The 17,140-nt window shown below is 37.7% G+C and overlaps 1 protein-coding gene across 2 annotated transcripts in view; it reads left to right on the forward strand.

Annotated features, from left to right (window-relative positions):
• CUBN (cubilin) overlaps positions 1-17,140 on the forward strand; it is a 148,571-nt gene that overhangs the window by 84,868 nt on the left and 46,563 nt on the right. For both annotated transcript variants that reach the window (XM_085565970.1, XM_085565962.1), the window contains 15 exons: positions 21-153; positions 2,607-2,812; positions 3,639-3,820; positions 5,418-5,607; positions 6,259-6,456; positions 6,789-6,935; positions 7,799-7,989; positions 8,273-8,456; positions 9,781-9,955; positions 10,978-11,156; positions 12,947-13,156; positions 13,454-13,594; positions 13,998-14,179; positions 15,667-15,838; positions 16,822-17,028. In XM_085565970.1, the coding sequence (XP_085422096.1) occupies positions 21-153; positions 2,607-2,812; positions 3,639-3,820; positions 5,418-5,607; positions 6,259-6,456; positions 6,789-6,935; positions 7,799-7,989; positions 8,273-8,456; positions 9,781-9,955; positions 10,978-11,156; positions 12,947-13,156; positions 13,454-13,594; positions 13,998-14,179; positions 15,667-15,838; positions 16,822-17,028 (2,697 nt within the window). The remainder of the gene's footprint in view (positions 1-20; positions 154-2,606; positions 2,813-3,638; positions 3,821-5,417; positions 5,608-6,258; positions 6,457-6,788; positions 6,936-7,798; positions 7,990-8,272; positions 8,457-9,780; positions 9,956-10,977; positions 11,157-12,946; positions 13,157-13,453; positions 13,595-13,997; positions 14,180-15,666; positions 15,839-16,821; positions 17,029-17,140) is intronic.

Genomic DNA, 17,140 nt, shown 5'->3' on the forward strand with positions numbered 1-17,140 from the left:
TTGTCTCTGTCTTGTTGCAGCCTGCGGGGGTACTTTCCACATGGACAGAGGAGCTTTCAACAGCCCTGGCTATCCCGAGCCGTATCCGCTCAACAGCGAGTGTGTCTGGACAATCCTCAGCTCCCCTGGCAACAGGCTCCAGCTGTCCTTCATGTAAATGCATTGCCAGGGGTTATTATTCAGCCTTTAACAGACCTGAAGGAAGGATGCTCTGTGTTTCTTAGGAAATGTAATTACCCAACGATAAAGCTGAAACATATTTTTAGAGTAACTTGGAAAGAGAACACAGCAGGGGTTAGTGGCAGCTTGCAATCAGTGTTTCCCTGTCTTAGTCATTGCTTCTATTAAGGCATATTCAGCATTATATAAATAGGTGGAGCAGCATGAGATGGTGAAGAAGCCAGTTCTTACTCACTTATAAACAAGAAAAGGAAATTTAGCAGCACTCTGCCTTTTCTTTACAAAGGAAATTCCTACAATGTAAACATTCATTTTAATGTTATGTAGCTGATTAATATAAAGGGCCTAGATATCCCACACATTGTAGAGACCTCTTAGCAACTTTCCAGTATCTGAAGGGGGCATACAGGGAAGATGGAGAGGGACTCTTCATCACAAACTGTAGCAACAGGACAAGGGGCAATAGGTTCAAACTGAAAATGGACAGGTTTGAGAGGTCAAAAAGAAATTCTTTACTGTGAGAGTGATGAAGCACTGCAACAGGTTGCTCAGAGATGTTGTGGATGCTCCAAACCTGGCAGTGTTCAAGGCCAGATTGGATGGGGACTTGGGCAATCTGATCTAGTAGAAGGTGTCCCTGTCCATGGCAGGGGATTTGAAACTACTTGATCTTTAAGATCCCTTCCAACTCGAAACATTCTATGATTCTATTCTGAGATTCTAAAATTGATGTTAGATGCTTCAAAATTTCTCCAACAGTTAAAGCAGAGGAGCTACAACAGAAATCAGAAGAATATGTGAAAAAAAAAAATTTCCTTCAGTAAACTAACTTTCCTTTGAACACTTCTGACAGGAAAGTCATGTGGAGAATAATATGGAGTCCTTTACCAGGGTTGAAAAGGTTCTTTACCCATGAGGTAGATTTCTGAGCCTCCCCGTTTCCGGGCATCAAACAGTGGCTGCTGCCAAGAAAGAGGGCACTGACCTTTAGCAAAGCTTACCAAGAATGAGCAAGAAAAGAAAACTAGCTCTGAAACCTGCATTTTCAATTAATCAAAATAAAAGGAAAATTTTTCTGGTAACACACTGACTTTATAAGGCACAACTTGTTAGGCATGTGCTGATTCACTAATGCAATAAAAAGGACACTCTGATTCCTCCACTACTCACTGAAGCAGAGAAAAATCACTACAGCCTGAAAACATTTTCCAAAATGTTTTTCAAAAGCCTGTAAACATTTTGAAAATGTTAAAAAATAAGCAGTAACTTTTCAGAAACAACCCAGAATTCTAGTGTGAAGCACAATCTTTCCGTTGAACATATATTCACTTATATAAAGTGACACTGAGTAGATGTTAATTCTTTTTCTTCAGTTACACATAGCTGGAAGGCAAGCTAAAATACTGGAAAGCAAGTAGTAATTGTGTTAGAAAGTACTATTTTTTAAAATTTCATTTAGTATTCGGGGTTATAAAGTTTTGTTGGCATGAGGCATTAATTTTCTTCAGCTCAGTCTGAACTGAAATGTCTATCTTGCAATGCAAGGGCTAGATTTAAATTGTTCTGAAATATATCCAGATGAGTGGTTTGAACCATTTCACAGCATGGTATGCTGAACACATATAGCTATAGTCAAATCTGAAAGAGAGAAGTTGTTACCAGAGTATCAGAAAGCATGAATATTTAAGGCATTGGTTATTAGAGGCACTCTGGAATCTTTGCTATATATTCTTACCCTGTTTCTGAAAACCATGTTGGTTTGTATAAAAGCAATTCACTTAGAATAACTGATGATTTTTAAAATGTATTTATCATTCATCTTGGTGCAATATTAAGAATTTATAATTTGATCACTTATTCCTTTTCTAGGGTGAAAAGTAGTTTAGAAGACTTGATAACAATCCTTTTTTTTATGTTGCACACCCAGATATGTAAAAGTCAGAGAGGCCAGAGAAACAGTAATATTTTGCAATTCTGGAGAAACTGCTAAGGGATTTCTGACCTCTGAGGTGTTAACTACAATTAAATCAGCAATTGTTTCCTCACCACAGAGTGTGCTGAAATAATAGGCATATGAAGGGGCTAAAATATTCTCTGCACCTGACACTCATTGGATTTACATTAAAAATCTGAATTATATCCCAGGGGTTTCTGAGTTTTATGGTTGTTTTGGAGAACCAAGAAATTTTAAACAGGTTTGAGGACTCAAAATGTGTAACTCTTCACACTGAAGCTCTGTTTTAAAATAAGGGGATGGAAAGTGAGTGCCCTGTATTGGTGGCCTTGGCCGAGGGTTTTGTTGCTGCCCTTTCCTTTAACTCACAGAAGGATACCAACTACAGTGGGGTTAATGGCCTGGCAGGCCACACTCTGCAGTATGTGCCAGCCCTATGTGTGCTAATCCTCTTCCACTGCTATTGAAACAGAGCATTTCAGCTGGAGGAGAGTAGTGGCTGCACCAAAGATTACCTGGAGATTCGTGAAGGGAGTGATACAGGCACGCTGACAGGACGATTCTGTGGGAGCTCCTTCCCTTCAAATTATACATCAACTGTCGGACATATCCTGTGGGTCAAATTTGTCTCGGACAGTTCAGGCACAGATGTTGGTTTCAGGGCCACCTTCTCTCACTGTAAGTAGATGTCATTTGATTGAAAACTATTGTTCTTTCATAATACTTCTGAAATTATTGACCCCCTAATGTCTATTTGAAAATATTTGCTGATGTCAAAAAGTCTGTAAATTCACTTAAAAAATATTTTGTAAAATATCTACTGAATGTAAAGGAGTGCTCTTAAGCATGCCAGAAGTATATCAGATTTATTAGGCAATTGGAAAATTAAGAAAAAAGTATTTCTGTCCCAGCTTTCCACTGTCCATCTTGTGGTTTGGATCTAGATGCCATCAGCCAGGGAGTGCAATTAGAAAAAAGGAAATGATGCCAATTTATAGATCCAAAATTTCAAGGTACCACTGCCAACATCAGTCTGACTTACTGCATGAACAGACTGCTGAAGCTAAACATCCACAGCTATTTTGATTATGCAAGTTAAATTCTAATAATTTTCCTTCTTTTGAGATTTAAGTCCTTTCCAAAATGAATTATCTGTAGTTCAGACTTCAATGAAATCAGAACCATTTTTCACCAGAATGTGCATAGGCATTAAAAAAAAATTCTTCAATGCTTTCGAGTAGAAATGAACATAAAGTAGTCAGAGTCAGGGAGAAGTTTAGGTATGATGTCTTCCTTCTTCCCCTACATGTAGACCCATAAGGCTCAAATTGGTAATTTCCTTCAGAAAAGGGAACACTGCTGGATGTGCGTCTTAGAACTGTCTGAGCCATGTCTTGCAGCCTTGCAGTACTGTCTAGTCCGAAGTAAAATAAGTCACATGGACCCCCCAGCGTTTTACTCTACGTGAATTAGAAGCATTAATTGTATCTTTCTTGTTTTTCAGTGTATGGAAATGACATTGTGGGAGACAGAGGGCAAATAGCTTCACCACAGTGGCCCAGAAGTTATCCTCACAATTCCAATTACCAGTGGCGGATAAGTGTTAATGCTTCCCAAGTTATCCATGGCCGTATCCTGCAGATGGATCTCGAAAATCATCACAGGTGCCAGTATGACAATCTAAAGGTGATTTCATTCTGAGAAGTTATTTTATTTCCATCAACTTTAGTAAAATGGATGAATAGAGAAACTTACATGATAAATGGGAAGCATTTCTGAGGGTGTGGTGTGGCTTTCTCTTTTTGCTGTGTTGTCCTTTCAGTTATTATTATTTATAGGAAGAGTTACATACTCTTTGTCTCCCTAACAGATATTTCCAATCTGTAAGTTTGAAATTTACTGAAAATAAGTCCACAATGGTACAATCCTAAATATTACTATCCTAGAATTTCAGGTCAGATACCAGACTGAAATTTTCTCCATGCTGGTTCAGTTAAGGACAACAGGGATAATAACATCTCAATGCTTCTAAAAAGAACGTTACTTTTAAATCCTACAAGCAGCAATTCTTTACTTGCACCTTCTTTACTCTTTGCATCAGTAATTTGGCTGCTGGCAGTAGAAAGGTGCATCTTTCTTGCAGTTTGATTGTTTCTCTGTACCACCCTGTAATACAGTCTAGCTAGGTTAAAAAACAGAATAGTGGAATAGTTTGGAGTTGGAAGGGGCCTTTTACAGGTTATGTAATCCAACCCCCAGCAATAAGCAGGGGCTTCTTCAATACACCACTCATGGTGCTAAGCAAAATGAGCAATAGAGAATACAACTTCATTCTGAACTCAGCTAACACAACCACTTTAATAAGGTAAATATTTCTTGCTTTCTTTTTTTTTTTTTAAAGCAGCTAATTCATCAATTGTCCTTTTTTTTATCTATTACAAAGTTAACACAAGTTCGATATTTTTGGTTCATTCGTATACTGATATTCAAATGTAATATTAGTTCAAAAAGGAAATAAATATTTTTCTTTCATCTCATATAATATATAAACAGAATTTTTTCTCTTAACTCAGCCTTTGTCCCTCTGAAAGCAAAATAAGTTTCTTAAACCAGCTAGACATTTAGTGAGTGTAAATCAGCTTGACCTTTAACTTGACTCAAGGATCAGATCATTAATGTAATATTAATGGTTATTTAATAATTTCTAGCTTTCTCTACTGGATATTTTTACTGGGTGGTAGATGAGAAGAAAGAAATAAGCTTGAAAGGTGGCAAAGTAGAAGCATCTTGTAACCAGCCAAGATTTTTGGTTATAAATATATACAATAAAAAAAAAATCTGCTTATTTATCTGATAGAACTCAAGATACATATGTTCCTCAGTGGATGGAAAAAAGATAAGGGAAAAAAAGAAAAGTAATTCCTTTTCTTTCCCCTGCATATCATGTTTTTTTTTTTTTCCCCATCAAGGATAAAAATTGTACCTTTGGACTTTTTTTAAAGAGGGATATTGTATGTTCCTAAAGAGCAGCCCTGTGATAGGGAATGAGGTGAATTTGACAACTTCCATTCAGGTCCTTCTGTGAAAGCTTCATTTTTAACTGCATATAATTGAAAGGGAAAGTTTGTTCCTTTTTTATAAGAGAGGTTTTCTCTCTAACTTGGATTTGTTGAGAAATCTCTCACTCATTTAAAGAGGCTAATTTTCTCCTTGGAAATTTGCTGAGTATGGGGCAGATGAAAATCTGGGTCTGTGAGGAACAGCACTGTTCTTCTCTCTGCAGGTGTATGACGGGCCCACAGTTCATTCTCGTCTTGTTGCAACGTACTGTGGTGCAGACCCTGCTTCTTTTGCATCCTCTGGCAGTTCAATGACAATCCAGTTCCAGTCAGATTCATCTGTGACTGGAAAGGGCTTTCTTTTGGAGTGGTATGCAGTGGACGCATCTGCTGTTACGCATACCATTGCTAGAGGTGGGTTTTCAGTGAGTTCCACAGTTACAAGTGATACAGCCAGTGATACACTCAGCTTTACTTAAAGAATTCCAAGCAAACTTCCCCACTAGAGAAAGCCCAAGTTATTAATGAGGGAAAGATTTCAGTGATATTTTAATGAAGCATTTTACTATCTTTTAAAAACAATTTATAGAGTCTCTTAGATATACTAATTTACAGTGTTCTAAAAATAAGCATGTTGCTAGAGGATCATTTTTCTTTACACAGGTATTTAATTAAATCTAAACATTTGTTATGCTTTCATGGAAAATTATCCCTCTTGAAAAACCCTTCTAAATCATTGGCCATTGTGATATGAAACAAGCACAATAGCTTATGTTAAACTGTGGTAGATGCTCTTAGGTATTTTGTTAGCTATTCCTCAAGATAAAATAGGTCACAACATTGTTGCAGCAGCTGGCACAGGAACATGCTTACAGATGAGAATTTTCAAGTCTTATACTTCCAATCCAAACTGAAGTTGAAGAATTTGTGCATTACTGTGACTACATATATCATCACTGTGCCCTCATTGTGGTTTGTTATAGGAGTATCATCTTATATTACATGAGGGGTGTATTCAGTTTAAAAAGAGGATGCTTTCTTTTTTTGTCATCTTGTCCATGACAGGCGCATGTGGAGGGTCTGTAACAACTGAAGAAACACCTTCATTCCTCTTCTCCCCAAGCTGGCCAATGAATTACAGAAATCTTGAGGACTGTATGTGGCTTATCAGAGCTCCTGGATCCACTGTGGAATTCAATATCCTGGCACTAGACATAGAATCTCACAGCTCATGCAACTATGACAAACTTATTATCAGAGATGGTGAGAAGCCAATCTTGCCCTACCCTGACAGGGTGCAGTAGAGACCCAAGGTCCAAATACCTCAAATTCTTATCTCCACTGTGCTTAAGCAATCTAGATAGCAATGGGAACATGCCCTAAAACAGTATTCTTCTTCTATTCTGAGACTTTCTGCTAGTTAAAATAAAATTAGCAAAGTCTAGCAAAATATTTGGTGATCTATAAAAATATTTCTAAATTTGTAAGGGGTTAAAGGCCTTGAAAAGAAGATTCCTGAAAGTATGAGCCACAGTGACAGGCAGGCAGATGTGGACTGATTCAGTTTAAACATTAATGTGTTCTTTTCATCCCAGGAGACAATATTCTTTCCCCAGTACTGGCTACTCTGTGTGGACGAGAACCTCCTGGACCAATAAGATCAACTGGAGATGCAATGTTGATCCACTTCATGTCAGATGCAAGTGTCACTGGAGCTGGGTTTAATGCCTCTTATCACAAAAGTAAGACTCATTTCTCTTCTCCCCCAGATAAATGTCTGCCTTGCTGCTAGCAATGGGGTAAGAGACTGGCATTTGTTAAGAGCTGTCTACAATTGAATTAATTACACACACATCTAATTATTCACCTCTCATGGATATGTGTTAATAAATTTCTGACTCTACAAGGGTAAAATTTTCTATTTTCCCAGCAATATAATGCAAGAAAGCATGATTCAACCCGACCAGTCACTTCTCAGAAGGAAGAAAAGCATATGCCTAAGTTTATAACAGCTCAGCTGAAGGGTGAAAGAATGCTCAACTAAGAGAAAGAAATGAATGACTCAAAGCAGAAAGAGACAAGTGCAGGAATCTGTATAAATTCTAGCAGGAGTGTCAGCAATTTCCAGCAACAGTCCTCCCACATGAACTCAGGAATGATGACAGATTCCTGAATGAGCTGAGGCACCAAGAAAGTGTTAGGGCAACAGTGACAGCTGGGGATATTTTTCTGACTGGCAGCTGGAGTAGATGGCAATGTTTTGGTCCATGGCTAGAAGCAATGTCTTCAGACAGGGTAATGATAAACTCATGCTATGAGAGGTCCTTGACATTTCTGCCTGCTTATTCATCTGCTAAGTCTGAGGACAGTCTCACAGTCAGGAATTTTGGTGTATCATCTTGAAGTCTCTAAGCTCGCGATTTGGGAGATCATTCATCATGTGCATTGCTACATGCCCCTCAGCTCTTCATACACTCATTCCAAAATTTATTTTAACTCATCACATCTTTTAGGAGACAGGTTTTTTCTCAAAACAAATAGGTGAATATTTGACACTTTTGGGTTTTTTTTTCATTGCTTCAACTTCTATCTTTTTTTTTTTCAGGTTGCGGAGGCTATTTGCACACAAGCAGGGGTGTGATAACATCCCCCAACTACCCTCAAAACTATTCTCCTAATCTAAATTGTTCCTGGCATGTAGTGGTAGCCACTGGATTTATCATTGCTGTTCATTTTGAACAGCCTTTCCAGATTAAGAGCGAGGATACGTCCTGCATCCTTGGAGATTACGTAGAGGTGAGGTTATTGGTTGGGTCACCAAATCCTCAAAGTTATCAAAGCTACTGAATCTTACAGATTTCAGTGTCAGTAGAGCAGCTCAAAATGTCACAGGGTGCAACCACCAAAAGAGAAATACCAAAGATTATATTTCCATCTCACTCTCTCTCTTTTTTATTAATATGCATTAATTAATCACTGGTTTATTAATTTCCCCTGTGGCTGGAAGTATTAAGATGTGTGCACAAAGTTTGCATTCCAGGGTTCTTAACTTAAGTAACATTAGCAATTTATGTTTTAGCTGAAGAATGGGTTAGATAACACTGCCCCACCTTTGGTGTCTGCAAGAGGGAATGGACGTTTTTGTGGAAGCAGCCCCATCTCTACCATGTACACCACAGACAATCAGCTGTTTGTCCACTTCACTTCTGACAGTAGGAATGAGGGTCAAGGATTCAAACTGAAATATGAGGCTAGGAGTCTAGGTAAGTCTAGGTAAAAAACTTAAATTCTGCAACTTATGCATAACTTGGAGTTTGTCCTCTTAAAGGATATTTTTGTTCAAAGTCCCAACCCTGGTAAAATTAGATGTCTGCAAAAATGTCCTGTACTGCATGACTTCTGATCTGACACTCAGATTTCCTTTATAAAGAGTATCGGGCTCAGGTCACAGAACCTGAAAATATTAAAGATAGATTTAATTAAAAAAAAATTTAAAAAAAATAGGCCCTTTAGTCGAGAAATAACATCTACAGTTAGGAAGAGATGTTAAAAATTCATATAGGAAAATAAAAAACTCCTAGAAACAAGAACTTTATTTTCAACATTTAGTATCCAGTGCAAGTACTAAATGAAGTTAGGAACTTTTCAGGGTAGTGTGTCTAGAAAGGTGGCAACATTTCTCACAAGTTTTACTCCCAGTTGAGAAAATAACATTAATTGCCAAAGCTAACATCTTTGAAAGAATGAACAAAATAGAGACCCAGGTCCCAGGAGGAAATCACAAACTTGGCATTTGCAGTTATCCCATTGTGTTCATAACAGACGCCACTTGGCACACCTGGAGACCTGTTAAACAGAATATCTGAACAGCTAAAGCAACCTGCCAATCAGCTCAAATCTTTAAGTGCTTGATTTCTGCCTATTTTCCCTGCTGCCCCAAAGAATTAGCATTACTTCAGAGAATTCATGAGGGGAATTGTTGAAGCTGTACAATAGCATTTCTACCACTTCCATTCAGGGAACTTGAGTAAAGCCCTGGGTTAAACCAGTATTGCTAGAATATAACAGGGGTTTGGGACAGAAAGGTTCTGGTCAAAATAAAGATATTTTTGTCAGGTAAAGGACCTGAAAAAAATCTTCATGTTTGCTCTGACTGGCATTCCTCACACATTCATTATTATCTCAGATATTTCAGTTCTTGGAAAGTAGAAGTTGGGAATGATTCACAGAAATATTGATGGGTCTGACTTGTGGACTTCCTAGCTCTTGGGAATTGGCATAGGAACAAGGCAAGAAATATGTTTTTTGCTTGTTTTATAAGCAATCCAAGGAAGAAGCAGTAGCAATTCAATTCAGGACCCTGAACATTTGGAAATGAGGATGACTAGGTAAGCAGGAGCAAAAGAGTATAGGATTCTACTGCATTAAAATGCTTTCCCCCAGCAAGCAATAAAATGCACTTGTTTTTTGATGTGACTATATGGCATCAAAAGGAAACTGTGTAGAAATATAGTGATAAGTCATATTTTTGATGCCTCACTCATTTCCTTTCCATGTTGTTTTTATTGGTGATCTTTTCTTTCCCAGCCTGTGGAGGGAACATTTATATCAATGATTTCAACCCCAGTGGATATACATCTTCCCCCAACTACCCAAGCAATTACCCTCTGCATGCTGACTGTGTCTGGACCATAACTGCTCCCAATGGACATGCAGTAGAGCTGCAATTTGAAGATCAGTTTTACATTGAACCTTCACCAAAGTATACATCCACATTGTTTTGCCTATTTTTCTTCAGAGACTCCATTCTGTTTTTTCTTTCTCTCTCACTTTCTCTAATTCCTCTCAGAGAACAAACACTTCTACATTTAAAATCAAGTGGGGTTAAGAAATTTTTGAGAGCTCACTGAAGCTGTCAGGTTTACATTCCTAGGATGTTGCAATGCATAACAGAAATTAGTATGACAGAGAAAGTGGAAACATCCATGATAGAAAGCTGCTTTCTGTAAAATCCATGCCCCATAGTCCTTTCATATTCAGCTTGTCAGTAATTTGGATTCTTGAGTGCTTTTATAGCCAATGGATTGCCACCATGACATTTGCCTCCCTCCTCCATTGCCTCACAGCTGGTTTGCAATGGGTCTACACATTTTGCACTCCCTGCCTGAACCACAAAACAAGGTTACTTTCCACCTGATGTAGCTTCATTGATAGGGGCTGTAAGGCAAAGGTGAGCCTGTGAAACCATGTCCAGGAAAACTAGTGAAGGACAGAGAATCCCAAATGTGTCCTTCCAGGACACTGCACCATTCCAAAGGCAAAGCTTATAGTTGAGATATTTTGGGTTGTTGTATGCCCGCCTAATTAGACTCCAGAATTGAATTTTTATTCCCTTAATCTCTCTTCTTGTTGTCCCTTAATTCAACACTTCTCAGTGAGACTAATAGCAAATATCTGCCGAATCTGAATCCTGCCAAAAAAATGCACTTAAGATTATCATAACTACTTCACCAGTGCTGTTCATATCCCTACCCAGAATTTGCTCCTGTCAGATCTGATCTGATCATAGACTGAGTTTTAGATGAATCTTTCTCAATGTTTCTAACACTTCTTTTGATTCAATTATTACATAACTGCAATGGATTATGATCTTGTTGATTCTGTCTGGGTCACACTGCATGGAAACCAATCTAATTCACTACAGCTCATGGCTTTGTGCACGTACTGGAATGGTTTTGAACCACTACTGCCATACACTGAAATGAAAATTATCTCCTTTTCCAGCTGCACTTCCAGTTACCTAGAGCTGCGCAGCGGCGCTGACTCCAGTGCTCCCCTCATCGCCAAGCTCTGTGGAGGATTGATGCCAGGCTCACAGAGATCCTCAGGAGCTGTCATGTACCTGAGGTTCAGGTCTGACAACAGTGCCACACATGTGGGATTCAATGCTAAATACTCCATTGGTAATGTTTGCATTTATCAGTTTCTACTTTTTTAAAGAAGATTTTGGTTTCAAGTGTTTGACTTTTGTAATAGGGCTTAGATCAGACCTGTGGGATGGGCCGACAGGAGCATAACTCTTTTAGTTTTAGAGCTAAGGCATCAGCATGTTCTGCACATAACAAGAGCTGAAATGAGGGAAATATTAACAGGAAAGAGCTCATAAACCAGCAGTAGCAGAAACAGCTACTGGATAACCCCTTGTTAAAGGAGCAGTAGAAAAAAGGTCATTGTGGATAAAATCATGTAACATGGTTGGTTTTCAGCCTTGCAAACTTAGTGTCGCTTTCATGAGCAGGGTTCTGAAGGGGAATCTGAAGATCAGCTGAATTGGCAGTAGAAGAACAAATTAGGAGCTTCTCTATGTAAATGTAAATGTAAATCAATCTATAATAGAGCTGCTAGATAAACAGGGGCAGCATAATAATGGAATGGAAAAGGAATGAGCTATGAAAACCATTATTTGTCATCTGGGAAATACTTCAGTTACTTGTTCTCATGCTGCAAAAACAGGGTTAGAAAGCATTAGAAAAAAATTTAAATTCAAGAAAAAATAGTCCTTGATCAGATTCAGAATTATGATACTTTTTTTGATTTGATAATGTTAATATTCTTCAAAGAATAACAGCCATTATTTTATATCACTTAAATAGAAAAGTTTAAGACTGTTAATTTCTCAAAGTTGTGAACTATATTGTTTTATGCATAATTTTGTTCATTGCATTAGATCTGAAACACTAAATCCAAAATAGAGTGCTATCATATTTCTGAATGTGAAAACTGAAGAAACTTGCATATATACATATATTTATTAGTATATGAAGCCATAATTTACATTTAATTGTAATAGATTTACAGTATTTTAGCTGAATGCCAGTCATCCTGAAACAAAGCACTTAATGATTCATGGAACTGACAGTATAAGCACAACTGTTCCTGCCATGGAAAGATTGTCTTGGAAAAAGACACAGAATCCACTACAAAAAAAAAACCAAAAACAAACAAACAAACAAAAAACCAAAAACAAAACAATAAATTCCACTTGGGAATCTTGTTTCATAGAATCATAGAATATCTGGATTTGGAAAGGATAATCAAGGTCCAGCTCCTGGACCTACACATGACCACCCCAAGAATCACACCATGTGCCTGTAAGCACGTTTGCTGTATGCCTTACTACTACAAACTTATGTTTGCAGGTACTGCAGAGAAATGAGTGTTTAGAAAGAGACAATTAAAAATTAATAGCTGTTTTACACACTGTGCAGTGATTACTCACTGAGGCATCACAAGGAGTGAATGGATGGGATAAAAGGAAAAGGAGTCTGAAACACACCTGTTGACCCAAACCAGAAGTCAGCTTTTTTCTTTCATAAAGAATTGAGATCCACACTTAGCAAATTTCATTTATTTTTAATTTACCTGCTACATCTTTGCAAGGTTTTCTGGTAAATATGGACATAGATAGAGATTAAATTGAAAACTGTGAGTTTATTCAAATTATGAGATATGAAAGAGGGGAAGGGATGTTTGCAATGGCAGGGTGTGTGTGGGGATGAAAAAAATAAATCAGCAGCCAGGACTGATTGAATTAGATTGAGATCATGGAAGATTTTTAATTGGAAGGCAATTCCTGTCTTATTACCACAGTTTAAGAATGAGTCAATTGTACCTTACCTGTAAGTCTTGTTTAGGGGAATGATTATCTCTCTGACATTCTTTTATCAACCAAATAATATTCTTCCTTTTGCAGCTCCCTGTGGTGGGACAGTGACAGGACAAACTGGTATCATCGAAAGCACGGGGTATCCTGACCTTCATTATCAAGACAACCTGCTGTGTGAATGGTTTCTGCAGGGTCCCAGGGGCCACTATTTTACCATCAGACTAGAAGGCCTAGATATTCAAAACTCTTCTGAGTGCACAAATGACTTCGTGGAGATCCGAGAATACAACGCTTCTGGTCTGAGAATTATTTCAGTGTTTCTCTTCCCCTCCCCAGTGCTACTAGGAAACATTACTAGAGGATCCTGAAAGCCCCTTTGGGTATAAAGTGAGGTTTTTCAATGTGCAGTATTTGCTTGTGTCTGTCTTTCTTGCTGATGCAAAGTAAGGCAAAAAACCCCTTCTATTTGCCAGCAAATAACTCAATTCCACTAGTTTACTCCTGCCTGTCCAGTTAAATTGGAAAGTGACCCTTCAATATAAATATAAATAACATATTGATATACATTTCTCTTTCTCTGTGTGATTTTTGCAGGAAATTTGTTGGGCAGGTACTGTGGTAATACTCTCCCTGATGCTGTGGACACCTCTGACAGTTTTGCTTATGTCAAGTTTGTCACTGATGGATCAGTCAATGCCCGGGGATTCAGACTGCGCTTTGATTCCAGTACTGAAGGTTGGATTTGTAAGGTTGAAATATACTCTCAGGAAGCAACTTACACCACAGACCATAGTCAGAAATGTCTCAGTCTTGCCACAATGAGTGGCTTGTATCATATGGCATCAAACCCTGTGGGTCACCCAGGCTTCTGAAGCCTGGGATGGGTCTTCAGAGGAATAAATACTAACAATTAGACTAAAAGGAGTTGCTATGGTCAGTTACTACTCAGCTGCTTTTATGACTGAGTGATAAAGACTGGCAGGAACTTGGCTGTTTAGAAAAACATGGTAGGGGGATCAAATCAACCTCTCAGGATCTCTTTTTTCACAATACTGTTGGTTTTTTTTTTTTTTTTTTTGCTACAATTCTATAAGCAATGCTTTACTCTGAAACGGGTACCAATATTTGCATATTTCAGAATGTGGTGGGGATCTTACTGCACCTGTTGGGACATTTACTTCACCCAACTATCCCAACCTATACCCACATAACCGAGTGTGTGAATGGAGGATCACAGTGGAAGTGGGCCGACGTGTGACCCTAACCTTTAATGACATGAAGACTGAAGAGCACTGGAGCTGCTTATCAGATTATGTGGCTGTGAGTATTGTGTGTAGAGGCAGAAACTGCTCTTCCTAATGCCTTTATGGACAATTAATGGATGTAATAAAGCTGAAAAGTCACTTATAGGTTTATCTATGATTTTTAGACAAATCGTTATTTAATCTGGGTAAAGCAGATAAATGAGAGACATTTCTCTCTGTAGAGTATCTAAACTCATCTCCTTGTTTTGGAGTATGGAAATTTTGAAATTGTGGCCCAGGCAGAGTAGAAGGCTTAAAGGAATTGCTGAAGTTGTGTTTTTAGCAATTATCAATCTATGAAAAAAAAATTATTGGGTTTTTGAAAGCTTTCAATGTCTCTTTTCTGTGCAAACAAAATCCATAAGTCAGTTCCAGTTTTTATGGACTGAGGAAGTACTCTACTGCTGTTGTTACTTTTTGCTGTCCATTAAAAAAGAAAAAAAAAGTAGAAAAAAACAGTTTGCAGCAAATGGCTACTCTGAACTAAAGACAGAGAAACCCCAGGAAACTTTACTTGTATATCACTCTCCATCTTGGAAAAAATGGTAGATATTGGTTATTTTATCATGTTTATTTTTGATTTCTGGTACCTGGACCTAGTCAGATGTACAAATGCCTCAAAAATATGATTCCTCTAAGAAATCAGGAATGTGAGGTAGAGTTTAGCTTCCCACTTCCTCAGATAAGCAGTGCAAACACAGGAATTAACTGTAGGATGATCAGAAGCCAATCCATGCACAAGCATGGGGGCTGAAGTAGTTATTCATCCCTTGACATTTGTAGATGATGTTTCCCTTCTTTTTCTTCACAGATGCTTTAGACAAACCTTTGGGAACTGGCTTTTTATCAGATAATGATCTCTTAAAGGAAAATTTTCCTGCTGGCTCTTATGCCTTCAGTACTCTAATATGTTCCAAGTCTCGGTGGGAAACATCATTTCTGCCTTGCTTGCACTGCAGAGTAGAAAGAAGGAAATTAATTCCTAGACTAGTATAAAGGAAACGGAGCAAAATATCCCTGGATCATCAAAAAGTGAAATGTTTTAAATAATCAGAAATGCCTACCAGCACTCTGTATGTTGGAAAACATTTTGATAAAGCTCATGTTGGCTTTAAAATATAATGATTTGAAATGAAATTAATGCAATCAATAGCTGACATTATTAAGTGATTGAACATATAAATATTGAGCTAAACAACAGTATTCTTCTCAATTTAAAAAAAAATCAATTTCTGTTTGAAAAAGGAGAGAGAGAGAGAGGGAGAGAATAGAATATGTTTGTATTTCACCAAAATAAGCAAGTTATTTTTGATGTTTACTTCAGGGCCTCTTCCACTCAAAGTAATGAAAGTTTCTTCCAAGGTTTGGGTAGATTTGAGAACTAACCTCTTATGAGGGACATCAGTGAAATTTGTATTAAAGATAGTAAACACTCTTAAATGATACAGGAGATGCTCATAAGAATATGTATTGATGTCATAAGAGTTTGTTTCATCTCCACAGGTTTACAATGGCCTTGAGCAAAACTCTCCCCAGCTGGCCAAGCTGTGTGGGGAGGTAAATCCAGGCACTGAGGTGAAATCCACTGGAAACACAATGAAAGTCATTTTGGTGACAGATATGTCCCGTGCAGCCAGAGGCTTCAGTGTCTCATATACTTCTAGTGAAGATGCAGGTAGTGTATGTTTTTGATTTAAGTGATTGATCTCTGCTGAGTCATTTTGAGTCATTTCGTATCTAGAGTACTGGCACATATTAAAAAAATTATCTAAACAGATAACAAATGTGTGATATCTTTTTTTCTTTCATCTCTGGATGGGAATGAATATTTATTTTTAATTAGCTGAAAGAACTTGAAAAAAATGGAGAATCTCTGTGAGCAATGGCCTTCATGTGCCTCTGTATGGATCACAGGCCCTGCTGTCCCTACTGATTTATTTTTTTTACAGTCTTCAGTAAGAGATGGTCTGAAATGGCCTTATTCCATGAAAAGTTTCAAAAAGCATAGTGCTATAGACAAATTGAATAATTCAAGTCCTCCCTTATTACTCAGGAGGGTAATTATTTATTCTAGCTTGTGAAAGAGTGCAGCTAACCTACTTTTGCAAGCTGAGCCTCCAGAGAAGAGGCAGCTAGGAGAGCCTTACTACTACAGCCTTGAGTCTTTTGAACTTATTTTCCAACTCCCACCCCTAGCATCCTACTATGGCATGAGGGTATCTTCCATGAAAATTTTTCTCTTGAGCCTAGAATTAGATAATGAGTAGGGCTGAGCAATACTGGACTGAAGCTGTAGTGAGATTTTATCAAAATATTAAATAATGCTTGTTGTATTGATGCTGAAATATTTTATTTTATATTTTTGTATTGATGTCAAAATATTTTATTCAGTGCTGCTGATTTTTTTTTTTATCCTGTAAATAATTGTTCTTTGCTTTACATATGTGTTTTTAAAGACTTGCTAATAAATTCTAGGGAAACGGGAAAGAATTCTCTTGTACAGTGCAGTAAATGATAAAAAATTTAGAAGATGGAAAAGGTTTTGGTCTAATCAACACATGCTTTCTGATGTGAGCATATCTGAATGAAGAGGAGCAAGATTTCTCCTTATACAAGGATTATTACTACTTTCAAATAAACCATATTTTGTTTCTGCAGTTTGTGGTGGAATCCTGATGGCACATGTAGGTGGGAATTTCTCTTCTCCTGGTTATGATGGCATCAGAAATTACACAAGTAACCTGAACTGTGAATGGACCATTGAAAATCCCTCTCACTATAATTCATCCATGTATATATCTTTTGAGGATTTCCACTTGGAACATCACCAGAGCTGCCAGTATGACTACCTAGAGCTACGAATAGGTTTGTATCTTCAGCAGGAGAATGGATGAAGCCTATCAAGATTCTGGTTGTACAACTCTGTGCCAAATCTCATTCATATATATTTGCAGGGAGTGGCTGTTAAAGAATCTGT

This window comes from Lonchura striata, chromosome 2, assembly GCF_050655825.1.
Source record: "Lonchura striata isolate lonStrDom1 chromosome 2, ASM5065582v1, whole genome shotgun sequence".
NCBI lineage: Eukaryota > Metazoa > Chordata > Aves > Passeriformes > Estrildidae > Lonchura > Lonchura striata.